This window comes from Callithrix jacchus, chromosome 1, assembly GCF_049354715.1.
Source record: "Callithrix jacchus isolate 240 chromosome 1, calJac240_pri, whole genome shotgun sequence".
In the NCBI taxonomy this organism is placed as follows: domain Eukaryota; kingdom Metazoa; phylum Chordata; class Mammalia; order Primates; family Cebidae; genus Callithrix; species Callithrix jacchus.
The window spans coordinates 43,429,453-43,449,714 of NC_133502.1; the positions used below are offsets into that span (position 1 = coordinate 43,429,453).

Consider the following 20,262-nt stretch of genomic DNA (forward strand, 5'->3'; position numbering starts at 1 on the left):
CATCCCTGACCTTCCACAAAAGAATCAGCTATATCAAATGTGATTTTTTTAAGCCACTAAGTTCTCGATTGTATGTTCATGCAGAAAGCACTAACTGATATAGTAGCCTAGATATTTGAAATGTCTGAATTTACACATGCTTCAGATTTATCCAAATTGAATCCAATGAAGAAATGCTTATTATATGCATATATGCCTTTTTCTGTAATTATATAAGGCAAAATCCCCTACTCTCTAGCTGATGAGATTTAAAAAAATGAGATACAAACTCATTCAAAATGTAAATGACTAGATATGGAAATAGTAGTTCAAGGCAATACTTTTAATAGACGTTACAAGACAATGGATTACCCATAGCTACACAGTAGATAAAATAAATGATAAAAAAGAACTGTTTAGACAGATAATCAGGAAAGTTCTTAAAAGAAGAGGTAGAATATAATTATTTAAATCATTTATATTTTGATATTTTATTCATTTAAAATTTATCTGGTCATTCAGGTGGAGTTTAACTGGTTTTTTTTTTTTTTTTGAGACAGAGTTTCGCTCTTGTTACCCAGGCTGGAGTGCAATGGCGCGATCTCGGCTCACCGCAACCTCCGCCTCCTGGGTTCAGGCAATTCTCCTGCCTCAGCCTCCTGAGTAGCTGGGAGGCAATTCTCCTGCCTCAGCCTCCCAGCATGCACCACCGTGCCCAGTTAATTTTTTGTATTTTTAGTAGAGATGGGGTTTCACCATGTTGACCAGGATGGTCTCGAACTCTTGACCTCGTGATCCACCCGCCTCGGCCTCCCAAAGTACTGGGATTACAGGCGTGAGCTAACTGTTTCTTAAAAAGCAAAGTTCAACTTAAGAATTGTCATACATTAGGCAATATGCTAAACCCTGTAAATGAAAAGATGATTGATACCTGTTCCCTGTAATTAATGAAAACCAATACCATATATGATAAATAAAAAATAGAGGTAAGTATCTATTAGACCATCCCATAGAAGTGGGATGGTTATGTCTTTCATTGGTTTGGAGATTCCTTTTTTAACTTTTAAGTTCACAGGTACATGTACAATAGGGAAACTTGTATTATGGGGCTTTGTCGCACAGATTATTTCATCACCCAAGTATTAAGCCTAACGCCCATTAGTTATTTTTCCTGATCCTCTCCCCACTCCCATCCTCCACCCTCCAGTAGGCCCCAGTGTGTGATGTTCCCCACAATGTTTTCATGTATTTTCATCATTTAGTTCCACCTGATAAGTGGGAACATGCAGTATTTGTTCCTGTGTTAGTTTGCTAAGGAAAATGGCCTCCAGCTCCATCCATGTCCCTGCAAAGGACATAATCTCATTCTTTTTTATGGCTGCATAGTATTCCATGGTACATATGTATTACTTTCTTGGAGGGATGTCCTAAACGGTAAAAAAAGTATTATGTAAACAAATAAATATTGGAGGATGTGGTCAGAACCAAACCCCAGACACACTAAATAGCAAGTAGTATAGTGACACCACTTGAAGTAGGTCATTTCTTATTCAACAAATACAGAGCAATGTCTATATTTCAATCTCTGTACTAGAAAGAGAATACAACAAAGAATAAAATAGAAATGGTCCAAAGGAACTCTTACCAGTGAGTGTAGTCACACAATAAAAAAGCAAACAACCTAAGGTAAAATTAAAACTTGTAAATAATGCTATGAAGAAAAAGACCAAAGTGCTGTTCAAAGTCTAATGAGGAGCAACTGCAGTATTTTCACTAGAAGAGTAGCATGATTTAATGTGACAAATTTAGCACTTTAGACTTTCTAAAATAAAAGTTATACTTGGAGCTGAACTGTGTTCCCTCAATATTTGTAAGTTGAATCCCTAACCCCCAGTACCTCCAAATGTGACTGTATTTGGAGACAGGACCTTTAAAGAGGTAAGTACGTTAAAACAAGGTCCTTAGGTTGGGCCCTAATCCAACCTAACTGATGTCCTTATTAGAGACACCAGGGGCATGCACAGAAAAAAGACCATGTGAAGACACAGCAGCAAAGTAGCCATCTGAAAACCAAGGAAAGAGGCCTCCGGAAGAAACCAAACCTGTTGACACCTTGAGATTGGACTTCTAGCCTCCAGTACTTGAAAAACAAATTTCTGTTGCTTAAGGTACCTAGTGAGTAGTACTTTGTTACTGCAGCCCTAGCGAACTAGTTATTGATTTCTTTCTGTCAGCTAGCTAGCTAGCTATCTAAAACAGGTCAACAAATGGGCACAGAGCAGAAATAATAATAACAAAATAAAAATTAGACCTGGAGAGTATCCAAATACAAAAACAGAAGAGATAAAGTCTTCTAGGTCGTGCTCAGTCCTAATTTGAACTTCATGCTGGAGGTGAAGGGGTACCATTGAAGCATTTTAGTATGTAGACTGCATGTCCTATATTCAAGATTTATATTGAAAAAGGTACCCTCAAGTTCCACTATAAATCTGGAAATAATGTGGATGGGTGAAGGGAAAGACTGGAAAAGGGAGTCAGCTCAGAGATCCTAGCAACAGTCCAATCAAGAAATGGTGAAAACCTAAACTTCCTCTTGCAATAGGAAGACTGTCAATAGAGAATACCCATCTCTTGTTTAAGGAATTGGGCTCAGTGTTTGAGAAAGTTTTGGAGTTATCAGTGAGAGGATGGGGCAATGGAGCTGATTAAGGACACATAAAAAAGATGGTTGAATGGCTCTCCATTCTTATATGTGATCACACATTCTTCCTGATTGTACTCTTCCCTGGAAAAGTCTCTTCTGAAAAATTTCTCAGTCTCCCATGCTAGGAATCTCCCTCAAATTCGAGTTCCAATGCTATTAAATTACTCTGCCTCAATGGCCACACTGATTGAGCTGAGTGAGCATCTTCCCCAAGCTGAACCAATCCTAAGGCCTGAATAATCACTGATAGCTAATATATTCAGAACTAGTCATTATTCTAAGCTCTGCATAGTAACTCATTTAATCATCCTAGCAATGCAATGAGGTAGGTACAATTATTATTTCCATTTATTCAGATAAGAAAATTCAGGCACTGGGATGAAAACTTGTCCCAAGTCACATATAGACCAGGTTTTACATTCCAGGAATCCAGTTTCACATTCCACATTTTTTTTTTTTTTGAGACAGAGTCTCACTCTGTCACACAGGGTGGAGTGCAGTGGTACAATCTTGGCTCACTGCAACCTCCATCACCCAGGTTCAAGTGATTCTCCTGCCTCAACCTTCTGAGTAGCTGGATTACAGGCGTGCACCACCATGCCCGGCTGATTTTTGTATTTTTAGTAGAGACAGGGTTTCACCACATTGGTCAGGCTAGCCTCGAACTCCTGATCTTGTGATCCACCCGCCTGCACCTCCCAAAGTGTTGGGATTGCAGGTGTAAGCCACCATGCCCAGCGGCATTCCACACATTCTTAACCACTACCTGATAATGCCCTTGATCAATTTCTTCATCCAGAAATATGCACCTGTTCCAAGGTGACCCAATAAGAGTTCTTCCTTGGATTTGTGTCCTTGGGTGCTGAAATTAAAAGCAGTGTGCATGATTCCTTCTAGAAACCATGAATCCAGTTGTGTAGAACCTAAACTGACGAACTGAAGACACCCTAACAAACATGTCTTCAGAAATTAGAGATGATATGAGGAAACATTTGACTCTCTGATCAAAGTTGTCTCTGAGACCAACTGGAGCCCTGACTTCTATTGATGTGATGACGTGAGCTTATTCAGCCCCTTTCAAGATAAACTAGCTTAAATTTTAAAGCTCTCAACTAAGAGTCATAAGTAATTAAGGATACAATTCTGCATAACTGTGGGAGAGTCTTTAGCAATGCTCAGTCATAAGTGGGATGGCAGATAGCTGTGTCAATGCTGGCTGGGAATTCACCAGCCAGTTGTGTTAGGAAGACAAGAGCACAAATAAACTGAACATGTACTGGGATAAGAAAAATTTCCTTTCTTATGTATTATGAGGATTAAATGAGATAATCCACATAAACTATCTAGGACAGTGCTCACACAGTGCTTGGTACATAGTAATCTAAAATATTGTTGTTGAGGTTAAGTGGCCAATGATATAGGAAAATGGATTGACAAAGAAGGGGATGTTTGTTTGAGCAGATACTGAGGATAAATGAATTTGGATAGATAAGAGGATGCAAATAATCCCTCTTCTCTATGCCTTCATGCCCACTTGTTCATCCCCTAACTTGTAATACGGGTGATTCTAGACTCTCCTACACACATTCCATAGAGGCTAAAGTCATAGTTTAAATAATGTACATAGATGATTTCAGTGATAAAATCTAAGTAATATGCAAAGTTAATAAAGACAAAAAAATCCAAAACACTGTTAATCATTTCCATTTTAAATTTTTCTTTGCAACCAAAGTATTAATTATTAAAACATTAGTATAATTGTAATGCATCATCAGTGATGAAACCTCTCTCCTGCCTGTAACAAATGCGATTTCAGCTTGTACTTTTGCAATGAGTGATGAAGAAACTTCCAGATGGAGAGGTTTAATTTGTGAGATTTTCCCTAGTCTATTCACACTGGCTTTAACTTCCATTTTAAATTACAGAGAGAATTCCCAAAATTTCAAATAGCCCCAAGAGATCTGATGAAATAGCTAATCTCTTTCTATGAGCATGCTAACAAAAGCAATTTCTTACTGAGCTATATGCTATCCAGTGGGACTGATAATGAATCTGCATTATGGTAACCTTTATAGGAAGGGAAGATAAGAAGACCTTTTGGGGAGGTGTATTTATTAGGTGGTGAATGTGTCTCTCTGCATGTGGATTTTTCTGTTTAGATCCATTTTTCACTCAACTACGCCAAGACCATCTATGTTTCTGTTTTTGCCGCACCTCTGAATTTATAAAGCCTAACCTATTACATATCACAGTGTCAATAAATATTAAATACCAACATGCGGTACAGCTTGCTCACTGTTCCATTTCTCCCATTTTGAAAAAGCAACCGCATTTACATAGATCATTGTGGGATTTATACTAATTTCTCTCTAAGATTTATAGAGTTCAAGCTTCTGCTCACACAGAGTTCTGTGATTATTTATTTATTTGTTTATTTACAAATTGGAGGTGGGGGGCAGAACTTGCCTGTTGTCACCCAAATATAAAAAAGCGGCATTTACTGGGAGTCTCCTACAGAGGGCACCTTCACCTTATTGGAAACCCAACTGAAAGAGAAACTCAGTGGTTACCAGAGGAATAACTAAATCTTAAAGGCAGAAGCACATGCTTGCTTTGCTAACCAGTTTTCTTCTCTATGCTATCTTTGTTACCTTATCTTTAATGATAAAGAGCTGGCACTCTTTGTATAATCATTCATAGATTCAGGCCAGTAACACTACCTTATTATTATGTTCAGCTTGCTTGTGGGTGAGCTGGAGACAGCTGTTCATATTGCCTAAGAGGCAACAGATCAATGAAAGGAAGGGAAGGACAAGTTTTGAGCTGCCTTTTTGCAACAATGTCCTTTATACAACAGAGGATATTTTTAAAGCATTGTATTGAAAAACAAAGGCTGATAATAAAGTAAAATGTTTACATAACAAACCTTTGCTGTGTTGTTATGATTAGCAAGTGCTTTTAGACTAAAATTACTTAAATGGAAACAAAAAGTATATATTTTTTGGTACCAAAAATGCCATGCATTACAGACTATAAATCTAACAAAATAATTGCTATTTAGAAAATTCTGAAAATAGGCATGTGTGAGAATGTGTGTGTACAAGTATGTGTGTGTATGTGTGCAGCATAGAAAGCAATTCCTTGAAACTGTTTCTTCATAGCTAAATTAGTAAAAGATATTTTGTGATTATATTTTTAAAATAAGAGACATATTCTAAAAATATAGGTACATATTCATAGAAATTGTTCTTTAAAATTTTTTTCATTATAAATTAAGTGCCATATACATTTAGAGGACTTGACATAGAAGATTAATCTGAAGTTGATTTTTGAATGTCTTATGTTTTATAATAGCTAATAATATTAACATACATAATCTCAAGTTTAAAAACAACACTTTACGTATTTACCTTTGACAATTTCCAATTAGGGGGCTTCTTGTGGAAATTCAATAAATAGTAGTCAGAGTTACTAGAATAACATTTTGACTTTTTGCCTAAGAAAACTTAGCAAGGTACTGATGATGATTATTCCTGAAAGTTAAGGTTAAAAGAAACGTACAAGACATAAGTTTGTCTCTTTACATTTGCATACAAAATACTATTTTTAGTTGCTGAATTTGCCATCTAATACCTATTATATTTACAATGAAGCTCATCAATTATAGATTATTAATTATTTATTCTCTTTTCATATTGTGTGCTTAGAACAAATTTCACTACCAATTGCTACTATAGGCATAAAACATTTGGGAACATTTCTCCTTTCTTTTAAGTTTAGCCTGAAATACACTACAAGTAAGTATAAGTAGTTTAGCTACTGAAAATAGTTTGACCTTACATCCTTTTTAACGCTTTAATAAGTCAAGACCTGAAGCTTCCTATTAGGACCAAGTGTTCAGATTATTGGAAATTTAGTTCTTATTTAGTAATCACAATTATTAATTTGTCAGCCAAGTTACTTGCATAACAACATAGCAAAGAACAGCCTGGTAAGCATGTATTTAAATTTATGCTAATGCTGTTATCAATGTGTTTCAAAAATCAGTTAAATTAGTTTCTGCGAGAAAAAGACCCATTTTCTTGTTGAGAAAATGCCTAGAAATGCTCCATCCACCTGCCCATGCATTCCCCCCTCATTGTTGACATTTCCTGGTGTTTAGTGGTTTCTCCCACTTTGTTGCATTCCAGAGCTCAAGGCACTTCTTTGAAGATGGAAGGCCATTCAAGTCTTCCTTACTTTGCAGCTTCACTCTAAAGAGAGAGTAAATGAAAAAGCCACGCAGTTCAGACAATTTAAATGTGGCAGCAGGAGGGCGTGCGATTGCTCTGTTAAGAAGGGCTGTGAGTGATCCCTGAATCATCCGGGAAACAAGCAGAAAGTGACCTTTCTTGAAATCAGGATGAAAAAAGATCAGAGAAAGAGGCTGGATAGTCCCATATGGAAAGCAGACTGAGGTTGGTAAGAGACAATAAAAATTATAGAATCAACTGCTGGCTCAATGTTTGATTTTGCAGCGCATTCCAACAGGTGACTTTTACTGGTGGACGCTGCCATTTTCTAACCAAAGGAAACCAGGTCACGAAAGTCAAAGAACCACAAGGCTTTTCGCAGCTTGATATTCTAACATCACATACAAGTGAAGTATTTCTCAAGATCTCAAAAGTCTTGTCCCTGAAATAACAGCAGTTTCACAAGTTTTTTGTTTGTTTGTTTCCTTCATCCCCTTTATGTTGCACTATAGCACGTAAGTGCTTTCATCTAAGTAGCCACTGAGAACACATCAGGAGCTCTACTATTTGAGCCAACTGAGATCTGTTATACAGGAAAAGAAACAGAGAATCGTGACTTTAGATCCACTGGTGCTCTCTATAATTTTTTCATTTCCTTTACACATGAAACGAAATAAAAATATTTCCCCCCCTTTTACCTCAGAAAGTTTCCTTTGAGGGTAGTTGGGAGAGCAAATCAATGAGGACTTGATTTTAAACCAATACCTGACTTAAGCCTTAACTAGCTGTGAGTACAAAAGGACGTTCTCCTATACTGCTAATTGTCAATTTTCTTTTTTGCAAGATCAGGAGTGATAAACGGGGATGAATCTGTTGGGCTCACAGTGAGAGGCTGCCTACATTTCTAATCTGACAGTATTTCTGAGATTGCCTCAGATCTTGAAAGGAAAGACAGGAGAACAATTTGTGATGTCTGGCATGGTCACTGGGGAAATGGTAGCATGAGATCTGCAACTTAGGATTAGATGATTTTCCAGGCTCCACTAACGCAAAATTTCAACAATGTTATGGTAATAAGACTCAACAGAAATAATGTACAGTGAAGGTTGATAAGGATCAATGCCTTTTCTCCTTTGCCTCCTCAGCAACCAGCATGTGGTCGGTGCACAAAAGTAAGTATGCTCTATATAACAGAGACTGCTATGTACACTAAAGTGATGGTGATGTTACAGCAAAAAACTTTACAAACTGTTGCACATATCCATGCTTACTCACATTGGGTAGGTAGAATTTCACACACTAATCTTTTCCTCATCCTCTGGTGCAGCACTTCAAGATGCACTCTCACTTCTGTTTTCAGTCTTGAGGAAGACTCTAATGGCTCCTCTGATGACTAAAAAAAAAAAATTCTTTTCTAAATGGGTCCCAAATACAAGCCATAGTTACAGGCCTAAGATTCCTTTCTCCAGCTATTTGAGACCCAGCTGATTAGTATCTCTCAATTTTTGCCCTGAGAAGTGTCCTAAATTCATTGTATATTAAGACAGATTGAATGAGCATATCTAAAATTTGCTACTTACAAATATCTTGGTCTGAATCAAAAAATATATCATTTGGAGAAGAAGCAGTTTACATAATTTGGGGGGAAAGGAAATCGATGGCATAACATACAAGCAGTTTTTAATTACCCAGCTGACATTTATTGGGCACCCCACAAGCACTAAGCAGTATACTGGATATCCAAAGGAATAGAAATGACTTGAGACCACCTGAAGAGAAACATATCAACAAGTGTAAACACATAAGATAATTGTCTCTCCCATCAGAATGCAGAGTGAAAATTATTACAACACACAGGAATAAAACAGCAAAGATTCCTGGATGTGCAGAATCTTGAGCCAATCAGTGAATTATAAATTCTGACTTAGTCAGAAATAGTCATTTTATTTAGTTTCTTCTCCAAATATGAAAGAATATATTATGAGGATATGCTGGATGTGTGAATGAACTGAACTCTGGTTCAAAAATTAAAATGATTTTAAAGCATATGGGAAAAGCATGTGCCTGAAGATGACAGTATTAAAATCTCTCCCCAAAAAATTATACTCAGATCTGGTGCTTGGATTATGCTAAGCAAGAATAAACAGGTTTGTAAAGAATTCTTAGGAAGTACTTTCTTATATAACACTCTGCCAGTATCCCAGTCTTCTCCTGAAAACTAGAGGAGTCAGGGTTGATCTGGGAAAATAAAGCAAAATACTAACAATTTAGAACCTGGCATAAACATTAGTAGTAGAGGGTTACTTTACTATTTACTGATTATTTTAAAAATAGTTAATTTCTAAGATTAAAATGGGCCTGGTACATTCTCAGAATCATTGTGTCTTTTTCCATTTCATTGTTTTAAAAGTGTATCTTTTTATCAAGTTTTAACCTTTGCTGAAGCACAGGGCTAAGACACATTCACAATAAAACACCTCCCCCTTAAAACCAGTACTTCAGAGCCCTGTTAAATCAAAAGAAAAAATCTTTCTCACCTCCCCAGCCCCACAGCCCTCAGGATTTTAAATGGTAATGATCAGTTCATTTGAGAAAATAGCATTTTAGTGCTTCCCTTCACAAGCTCTTAAGGCACATGAGGTGTCTCTTTCCCAGTGATGTGCACCTCCTTTTGTTTTCTAGCATTACTGGAACTGACCTGGCATGGATCACTGGGTGAGCAGGCAATCTTAAACACTTCTCATATAAATTACTGGTTCCTTTCCAAGTGCAATTGCTCACAGGGTAATATACCATTTTACAACTCTGATAGCGAAGTCTCTTCGTTCTACTGAGTTCCACACTCCCCACTAATCCCACCACCAGGAAATGTACAGACAAAAAGACTGATGGAGATATGAACCTATGAAATGTAAACTCTGGTTCAACTTCCACTATGCGCATAGTGGGTAATTTAGGATCCTTCAATTCTTCTCTTCTTGAATTCCTGTCAAATATGCTTTTCTTGTTTTAAAAGCCACCAATGAAAATAAAAATATGAAAATAACACACTCCACATATGTAGAAACTAGAAAAAGTGGAAAGTGGGCACTAATAAATATGGACAGCTATTAAAATATATTTAAAAAATTTTTTCCAGAAAACAAAATGATGCTCACATTTTATGGTTTATGTTTATTACATAGAGATGACACACAGTGCTTCCATGCAAATGAGACTCACATTAAATAAGCACTCCTAGATCCACTAGATACTAATGATGGCCACATTTTCCAAACCCATGTCTTTTTTCCCATGAACTCTAATGACAAGGTGTGTTTTTACCAACAGTTGACTTGGATCAGAGCATGCAGTATTGTATTTCAGGTTGTGGCTCTGTAAAACCTTGTAACTTTCTTTGAAGTTAAACAGTGTCAATCTGTTTCCATGTCTGAATAACTCTTAGAAGAGCCTGCCTGACCCAAGTCAACTCCTTGAAACATACTATTTCCCCATAATTGATGTTCCAAATGAATGTCCTTTCATAATAAAATGTGCTGGAAAACAAAACAGCTTTGCATCCTGCACAAGTTGCATCATAATTAAATTTTATTTTATCCCATCGAGGCATGCTAAATGTTGAGCAAAATATAATTTTAAGTAATTTGTTTGTATTCTTATCTGTAGGAGTTGGAAATTAACAGCGTTGCTAGTTTGCGTTTACTGTTAAGCCTGGAGAGCAGAGAGATTGCTTTGCAAACATTACAGTTATTATGTCTGCAGTTGGTACTCTTTGTATAAATTATTGATCAGCCAGCTTATTTTTCTTTCTGCTTAATGGATATTATAGCATAGCCGTTTACAACGCTATAGTTAAGGTTGTGTCAGCACTTCCATTATAATAAACCCTCTGTTACAGGGGTTTATAACTTGTTGTAAAAATTTGCTCTGGGCTGAAACTTGACATACAAGATCTCAGGCTAGAAGGTGGCAATTGTTCTTCTTTCAACTTTTTAAAAAATCTCTTTGTTCTGAAAGGCAATAAATAAATAAACACTTTATTCTTTTCTAACAATCCATGAAATTTCTGACTTCAAATAAAACAATTTTTATAGGCTATTTGTTGGACAATGACCTCTTCTTTTAAGCACATAAAAAGAAAAAAAGGACCAAGATAATAAGTTAAAACAACAAAACATACAGAAAGTCAACAGAAACTTCTATAATAAAGTAAATTACATTTCTCCTAACGATGAAAAAATATACAATAATATATTCTTCAATATGAAACACATTTTTAAGCTATAACAGATTATACATCCTCTCCCTACTCTTAACTATGTCTCCTGAGTAATTCATATACCTTAATACTGATGTTCTTTAGAGGAAGGTGAGGGTTGGGTTATTTAAAGAGAAAACAAGATGCCAATTAGAAAATGTCATATATTAAAATGCACAGTTACAGGTACAATATTTATTACAAAACTAGGGATTTAAATATCTGTCTGACTTTTTTGACCTCATTTCAATCGAGTGTGCCATTCCTCTCATAGTGATCTGATTTAAGAGAAGGGAATTAATGTCAATTTATGTTACTCTTGTTGCTGCTTCCTTTTACAATCTGACTCTACAATGATCTCAATGTGTTTATTTTTTTTAATCAAATATTAGGCTGGGCAGCCCTTAATACCAACTTACGGATGAAATTAAGGACACTTAACTGAAAGTAAGGAGTGATAGGAAAGTATAACTACATTATCAGGGAAAGTTGACCAAGTGTCATAGAAATGATGCAGTTTGAAGCGAGGGAAACAATTCCAGGATGATTTTTTTTATGTGTGTAATCATTCTTCTTGCCACTACCCTCTCTCTTCAATATGACTTTAAGTTTAGAATTTTCTCAGAATATACCCCATGACCAGTGAAGTATTTTTTGCCACCTGCCACCTTCATTCTGAACCAGGAGAAGAGGGATGAAGATGGATTAGGGAGGGACTAACAGTGGTGCCAAACTGCACCATTTGTCTATGGGAACCATGCAAAGGTGAATGTGAATAGATGACTACTATGGATTCAGCAAACATATATACACAGTGCATGCATTTCCAGCAGAGCAGAGCTATTTATAGCCATTTTAACCACTTCTTTATTAAGAATAAAAGTTGGCAATATAAAGTTGAGTGCATCAAGTTATGATCTGTTCATTTTCAGCTCCTCACCTTTTGCCCTTTGGGTAATTCACCACCAAGCAATCTGTGCTTGATTAGAGAACGCATCCTTAGATCTTATTTGTTGTTCTTGAGGAGAGGGAGGGCAGTGGAAAACTGAGGGAGGGTATGGAAGTGAGACCCACCAAAAGTCAGAAGTTGGAAGGAAAAGTGGGGAAACAGAGACTGAAAGTGTAAAAGCAAGGAAGTCTTTGCTTAAGGTAGTTGAGGTTTATCTGCTGAGCTGATTGAGGAGGCTGTGCGTCTGAGTTAAAAAGGCTTGAGAGAGTTACTTGGCATAATTTCCCCATCTTCAATGATTTACTACTGAAGTGCAAACATCAATTTTGGATTCTCTCCTGAGAAACGTTTAACAAAGTCCATGAACTACTGGTACCCTGATATCTTTCTAGATTTGCCAAACTTTGATAGCTCTTTAATAAACGTATGCTTGAAGTTGATCTTTTTTCTTTTTCTCTTAAGGAAACAAGGTCCATTAGTAAATATGTAGATGTAAAAATGATCTTCCTCTTTACTTCTCCATCGTGATATATCTTGGAATTGTTGAGAAATGCACTCTATTGTTAAAGCTATTTGTGCCGGGTGTGCTAATGCACTCTTTGATTGAGTGAATTAGCAGTCATAACAATCTGGCAGTCTGGCCATAGAAGTGTGCTCAAATTGATTTGTGTTATGGCTGGACTGGAAAATCTAGTGTTAGTTGTTTTTTGCCCTGGGGCATTGTTTGTACCAAACTCCACTTTTCATTTAATTTTCCAATACATTTTGAAAGATTGAAATGCTTGTGATCAACATTTGATCTACTTGCATTATTTAAAAAAAAATCTGAAAGTAATTTCAGATTCCAAAAAACCTTGCTTTCAATTAGAGTAAACATAATTAGAGTGACGTCGTGCTCAGAATGGCAAATTTCCCTTTGAATCTATTAAGCATTTTATCTCCTTGTCCTGTCACTGAAAGGGATTCAGTCTATATCTGGAATATACATCTGTATGTTTTTGTGCATGTTTCTAAGAGAACTTGGAAAAAAAATTAAAATAATAAAATTGCAATGAATCTTCTCTTCTTGTCATTTCTGCATATGCCCAAATTGTGTCCGTTTCACTTAGTGATGCTATAAAGAGGATACTCAAAGCTTTTAGGAAAATTTGAGATATTCAAGAAATACATTCAGATATATATTGCCTTTAAGTTAGTCCATCATTTTAGTTTTTATATGCTATGAAATATGCCTTTTTTCTTTTCAAATAATGATATCAATTATTATATTGAAACTCTTAAGGTTTAAAGACATGACTTATGCTGGCTTTGTCAATATTTGTATCTTTCTTACAATCTTCTGCTTTGCAGTCATTTACCAGAATTATAATGCAGCATGAATAAACCTAAAAAATGACTATTGATTACAGAGAAAGCTTTGTGAAATCATTTAGTCAGTTTCCCCACTTGAGAAATCAGTGAATAAAATAGGTCAATAGTTAAGAATGGAATGGATGTAATACAGTGCTATGCTTTCCTGGGTTATAAGAAGGGTCAAAAATAAATCCCCACTGAATTCATGTTTTCATACTCATAAAATAAAATGATACTTACCAAATCCCAACTCTAAGTCCATCTTTCTACAGATTTATTCTTCTTTTTAAACCACAGGTTTTGAAAGTATGTTTTTATGTGTCCCTGTTTCACTTCCCTGTTACTGCCCCTTTTAACCAAATAGGATGCCCTTATCACCGGGCTGCTAACGTGCCTGTTGTCATCCAGGTATTCAGCGGGACTTTAGCTACAACAGCTACTTTGTATTTTCTTACTGTGTCTTACAATCTTACAGCTCTTCTCAAAACTGCATTTCATACTGTACTGAACTCTGTATCCTGTGCCGATTTTTGTTAAGTAATAGATGAGACCTGAGACCACTCTCTCTTGTTAGTTCCCATTCGTAGGGACATCGTTATGGGGGGGGGGGCGGGGAGGGAGGATGGGGGGGAAAGGGAGGGGAGGGGCCAGAAGGGGGCAGAGGGAGGGAAGAAAATACCTTCCCTGAACTGGTACAAGCTAAGCTTCAAACGATATCCTAGGAAAGAAATTAAAGACTTCTTAATTAGTGCAGCAATTAAGCTTTCTTGGTAGCATTTTAATCAGCACAGGCCCTATCAAAGGACAAACAGAACGATTTGCAGGTCTTTGAATTTTAAACAGTCTTATTGATTTCAGCACAATACGTCTTCACAAAACACAGGGAGAATTTTCTAATATCAGTTACAGTACTTTGAGTTTTGCTTATGCAAATTGAGTGAAGGTTGGGGAAGACGAGATGGAGGGAGAGGACCTGAAACAAGCGGAGACGTAAAACAATAAACAAGCCAGACAAAAGCTCTGAAACCTAAAGATGCAATGGAGTGAGAATTGGGAATCTCTAAGTTGATTTATCTGCTGCTGTGAAATAACTGTTTGCCTTACTCATTGGCAACATTTCTCAAAAAAAAAAAAAAAAAAAAAAAAAAAAAGAAAGAAAGAAAGAAAGAAAGAAAGAAAGAAAAGAGATAAAAACCTTCAAATTTTTTAAGGCTTTTCTTTCCTACGTATTTTAATTTGTGCTATATGCCTTTTCTAATCCTATTGTTTGATCAAAGGAGTAAGTGGTGGTTCCTGGAACTGATTTTGAGACCTGAGGTCAGGGGAAGGAAGGCTGGAGAGCTCTCATTCAGGTAGGGGCAAATGTCTCTAAGCCCTGTATCTGAGTGGAGCACGTGCTTAGAGGCAAAGGTTTCCTTGTAGTAGAAAATTTGGAGTTTGCTTCGAAGCAAGATGGGATTATGGCTTGGTCTGCTATCATTGCCTCCTGTCTGTGGCTTCTGAATGTGGCAGGTATTGGGTGAGTGATAGTTTAAGGAAATGTAAAAAAAATGAGAATGGTAATGGTAGATGCCCATTTTTCCATAGTGAAACTAATAGTTTAGTCTTTTAAAACCATATTGAAATTTATTAAAGTTGGGCGTGAAATTCCAAAATAAAATGAGCTTTTCAGGGCTTAATACTTTCTTCCTCCCTTCCCCTCATTAACATAGTAATTTGGCATGTCTTAATAAAGTAATATATTTTAAAACAAGCAAAAAACTTACAGAAGTGTTTTGGTGTTCGTGACATATATTGAATTCCTACTTTTACCTGATAAATTTGAAAACTAAAATATTAATAAAATTATTTCTGAATATATTAAAATACATTGATTAACCAGGCCAAACAATTGTGTAAACTTCAGCAGTCCTTGAAGAAGTTTATGGACTTTTCTGCAACAATCGACTTTCTGAAGTTTTATCTCCCAGGAAAGCCTCCTGATTTAACTGCTATGTCCCAAAATGTTTAGCATAATTGTACACTAATTAGTCCATAGTGTCATATTTCTATTTCTTGGTAAACAGTTCCTGCACTTTTTGACACTACAAGTCAGAGTTCAAAGGATTAAAATGGTAAAGAGAAATGTGATCATTTCAACACCAGAATGGCGAAAATTTTGTTTTAAAATTTCCCAACATTCTGAACCTGCTACTAATAGTTTATTTTAAAAATCCGTCAAATGCTAAAGCATTGCTTCACATCTTAAGAACTTACTGAACATGCGTAGACCAGTTCCAAGCCTAAGTAAGTGAAGATACTTGAAGATATGAGCAGCAAATAGATTTGACCTATGTTCAAATCATATGTGAGTCAAAAATCCTTGAATAAATAGCTCGATGCAACAAGTTAGAAAACAGAAGAAAAGGAAAGGAGGAAGAGTCAGTCTAAACTCAGCCTCACGTTTTTTTAAGCACAGCTACCGAAGTCTTTACAAGTCAACTAGTGAGCTGTTTTTGTTCTCATTATTTACAAAACATCTATTATTGACAAATTGGAAAGGACTTTGCAAAACTACAGCAGCACTTTTCAAACATGGAAAAAAAAAACAAAAAACAAAACTATTGTGTTGTCCAAAAAACACATTAACCACTGGCCTTGGGTCTTAAAGGACAATGAGGATAGTTGGTTACTGTGTAAGACAGGTGAATTAATTATAGAGTTTTGAGTAAGAAAAGCCTTTTTCCACTTTCTAAATCTTCAAGGATGCCTTATCTCCTTGATCTCTCTAAGTATAAGCGGTATTTCTGACTTGCTTTTGGGGCGACAGTGAAGTTATTCTAAATCATGCACATCAGGACAAGCATTTCTTTCCACAGCATATTAAGAAATAGGGAATTGAATACAGCTTTCCATTATTCTTAAGCGATTTCTGACTGACTTCCCACCACTTGAAAATTGCCCTGGAATTTTCACTACCTTTATATAAATAAATGATTTAGTAGAGAAATAAAACAATCAGATGCAAAAGAATATTACGCTTTGCTTACATGTGAATTTTCCTCAAAATAGTTTCTGAATAATCATGAAGTGGGGGCTGTTTTCCTTTCTATCTCATTGCCAAAACGCCTGGAGATGGATCCTAAATCCTTGAAGGAGCAAGCTCGGGGCGCTCTGGCTCGTCTTTAAGTTGGCAGGCGATTGTTTAGAAGCTTTGGAAAAAATTACCAGTCGCCGCGGACGAAATGCAATGTGAGACATGCAATCTAACGGTAGTATAGAAGAGAAGTGGAAGATCTCCCTCTCCTTTTCCGATCGCCACTTCTGCGTCCCCGGCTTTTCCTCTCCGTTCCTCCCACAGTTTCTTTCTTTATCCTCCCCCTCCCCTCCTCCTTTCCTCGCACGCTCCCTCTCCAGTGTCTCGCGCTCTCGGAGTCTCTGCTCCGAGTTCCTGGTTGGATAATTTGGGTTAATACTAGTGAGTGAGGTTTTTGCGGCTTCAAAGGGTATTTCAAGTTTCCGGAGCTCCTCCCCTCTGCACCGTGTGACAACAACAACTCGTCCAGCCGGCAGCCTGCACTTTTCAGCTCATTTTCTCTCTGTCATTCGCCTCTCAATCTTTGATCAATGTACTTGCCAGGGAGAGCCCAAGTCCTTCAAACCTCCTCCTTTTCACCTTCATCCTTAACTTTGTGCTAGAGCGGGACCCACACAACAACAGCCGACCCTCCCCGCCCCCGCCCCCACCCCCCCAAACCAGCCCTCCATCCCAGCCCCCGGAGAGGACTCGCATTTCGACTTGCGGGACACTTTTGTGCGTTTCTCTCCAGAGCGCCTCTCGTGCTCGCCCCTCCTGCGCTCGCTCTTTATCACCTTCACCTCCTTTTCTCCCCCTTCTCTCCCTTTCTCCTTCTCGTTCTCTCCTGGAGTTGTTGTTGTTGCCCCCCTCGCTCCTTCTCCCCCCTTTTTTCCCCTTCCCCTCCCGGGGTGTGTGGCAACTTTTCCCCTCGCTTCTCCTCCGTCTGCTTCCCCTTATATGTGACCATGGCAGTGCCGGCGGCTTTGATCCCTCCGACCCAGCTGGTCCCCCCTCAACCCCCAATCTCCACGTCTGCTTCCTCCTCTGGCACCACCACCTCCACCTCTTCGGCGACTTCGTCTCCGGCTCCTTCCATCGGACCCCCGGCGTCCTCTGGGCCAACTCTGTTCCGCCCGGAGCCCATCGCTTCGGCGGCAGCGGCGGCCACAGTCACTTCTACCGGCGGTGGCGGCGGCGGAGGCAGTGGAGGCGGCGGCGGCAGCGGCGGCAATGGAGGCGGCGGTGGCAGCAACTGCAACCCCAGCCTGGCGGCCGCGAGCAACACCAGCGGCGGCGGCGGCGGCAGCATCAGCGCTAGCGGCGGCGTCGCCTCCAGCACCCCCATCAACGCGAGCACCGGCAGCAGCAGCAGCAGCAGCAGTAGCAGCAGCAGCAGCAGTAGCAGTAGCAGCAGCAGCAGCAGCAGCAGCAGCAGCAGCTGCGGCCCCCTCCCCGGGAAACCCGTGTACTCAACCCCGTCCCCAGTGGAAAACACCCCCCAGAATAATGAGTGCAAAATGGTGGATCTGAGGGGGGCCAAAGTGGCTTCCTTCACGGTGGAGGGCTGCGAGCTGATCTGCCTGCCCCAGGCTTTCGACCTGTTCCTGAAGCACTTGGTGGGGGGCTTGCACACAGTCTACACCAAGCTGAAGCGGCTGGAGATCACGCCGGTGGTGTGCAATGTGGAACAGGTTCGCATCCTGAGGGGACTGGGCGCCATCCAGCCCGGAGTGAACCGCTGCAAACTCATCTCCAGGAAGGACTTCGAGACCCTCTACAATGACTGCACCAACGCAAGGTGAGTAGCGGGGGGTAGCCTCCGCCACCCGAGCCCCTTCCCACCCGCCTGCTCGCCATACCCTCGCTCCCTTCCCGGCGCCGCTCGCTCCGCGCGCCCGCGAGTCGCGTGCCCATGCGAGCGCGGCCCTCTCCTCTCCCTGCTCGGGGCTCACCCGCCGCGCCCAACCCCCTGAGAAGTTGGCACCTCACCCTACCCAGACCTCGGTCTTGGGCCCGGTCCGCCCCCTTGCCCGCTGCGTCCCGGGGATGAGCTGTAGTGGGACGCGGGAACTCTTAGCCTCAGGGCGGAGGGGACTAGAGGGAGAAAGACGGCGCCTTTCCTGCAGCCACAGCCCCCTGCCCCGGGCGCGCGGGTGCCTGGGGACACCTCTCGGAGCTACGGCCGGCTTTCGTGCGCTCCCCATGGCCTGGGCTCCTTCGCCAGCCTCCCGGCACCGATGGGGCTGGTCGGTGGCGCCGAGCGGCGTCCTGGGGGCGGGGAGAGGTCGTGACCTGCCCCGCAGGGCTTGGGGAGCGGGGAGACGTGCTCCGGGTGAGGGGCCCGCTGGGAAAGGCGAGGGAGCCCGCCTGCAGCAGAGGAGGGCACTTTGAGGTCGGGAGGGAAACGACCGGCGAGGCTGAGAGATCCGGACCTTCCCGGGGGGTTGAGCTCCGGGGAGTTGAGCTACGAAGTCTGGAGGGGAAGCCCGCCGAGGGGAGGGGTCTGTGTGTTCGCGCATGTGTGCCTGTGTCTGCGTGTGAGCGAGTGTGCAAAGGAAATAAGGGGATTCGGTGGCCCCGGGGCAGATGCGAGGGCACCAGCAGGTTTTCCTCGGTAGGGGGAGGTGACCGAGTGCCCGAGACTCAATGGAAGCTGAACTGGAGAGATTGGGAAGGAAAGCGACGGAAGCGCGCTGTCTCTCGATCTCTGTCTCTTTCTCTCCAAAGTGTTTTCTTTCTATATTTCTCTCTCTTTTCTTTTCTTAAAGGGTAGTAGCTTACGCAGCGATCAGGTGCACACTTACACTGAGATGCTCAGCGGGCCTGCTACTCTGTGCCTTGGCTTCCCCAGCCCAGCAAAGCGCGCGCACGGAGACGGCGGCGGGACGGGTCCCCAGCCAGACCAGTTTTATGCTAATGAAGGCTCAGTGGGGGAAGATCTACCGGGAGGGGGCGGGAGTGGGGCAACCTGTCAGTTTCGGGGTAGAGACGATCATTCCACCCCCTTTCACAGCTCCGCTTTGTCCCTACGGTTCGCTGCCTGGAAGCGCAGACGCAAAAGTTCAGACAGATGCCGGGAGAAAGAGAATAGGGAAAGTTGAAGACTTGAAGCAGGCACGTGGGAACTGCGCGCAAAATTTGCGCGGAAACTTCGGTACCCTCTAAATAAGTTTGAAGGTTGAGAGGAGGAGCGGAGTTGGTGTGTGCCCCCGCAGAGCCAGGGAAACTGAGGTGGGAAGGAAGGAAGTGTAACAAGGAGACCAGAAGGACATTGGGATGAAAAAGCGCTAGTTTTTTCCACGGAGGAAGACTCCTAGCTTAGCGCCCGGGAAGACTGTGAAACGAAAAAGATTCGAATTCCAGTCCAGCAATTGTCCTATCCTGACCTAGCCAGAAATTCTTTTCCGTGTTTAGGTACCCTTCATTCCATGGGACATGGGTGTGTTTGGGCTTTGAACCTTCGACTCTTTTGGGGTAAATGCTGTGTATGTGTGTGTGTGTGTGTGTGTGTGTGTGTGTGTGCGTGTGTGCACTCGCGCTCAAATGTATGGACAGGTGGCAGTAAAGATTGGGGGGGGTGGGGCTTGTGGAACCAAGATCACTAAACGCCACTTACTCAGATCATTGGAGTTCTTGGTCATGCAGAATATAAATATTTGCCCAAAATCTATGTTAAAACGATTAGAATCAGGGCAGAAAAATTGATCCGGAGTTATGAAAAAAGCTGGG

The 20,262-nt window shown here is 40.5% G+C and overlaps 1 protein-coding gene and 1 long non-coding RNA gene across 6 annotated transcripts in view; one reads left to right on the top strand and one right to left on the bottom strand.

Moving 5' to 3' along the window:
* Positions 1-3,008: 3,008 nt before the first annotated feature.
* LOC118152957 (uncharacterized) lies at positions 3,009-19,428 on the bottom strand. 2 transcript variants are annotated; one of them, XR_004742030.3, is made up of 3 exons: positions 19,338-19,428; positions 8,191-8,308; positions 3,009-6,936 (listed from the first exon to the last, which is right to left on the bottom strand). It is a non-coding gene; the product is annotated as an uncharacterized LOC118152957 (long non-coding RNA). The 2 variants fall into 2 exon arrangements; XR_013526504.1 differs by lacking the exon at positions 19,338-19,428 and adding an exon at positions 16,505-16,799.
* The window catches only part of DACH1 (dachshund family transcription factor 1), a 428,780-nt gene continuing 425,576 nt past the window's right edge, over positions 17,059-20,262 (top strand). For all 4 annotated transcript variants that reach the window (XM_035296525.3, XM_035296528.3, XM_008984114.5 and 1 more), the window contains exon 1: positions 17,059-18,331. In XM_035296525.3, coding sequence (XP_035152416.1) covers positions 17,499-18,331 — 833 coding nt within the window. In that variant the 5' untranslated portion in view covers positions 17,059-17,498. The remainder of the gene's footprint in view (positions 18,332-20,262) is intronic.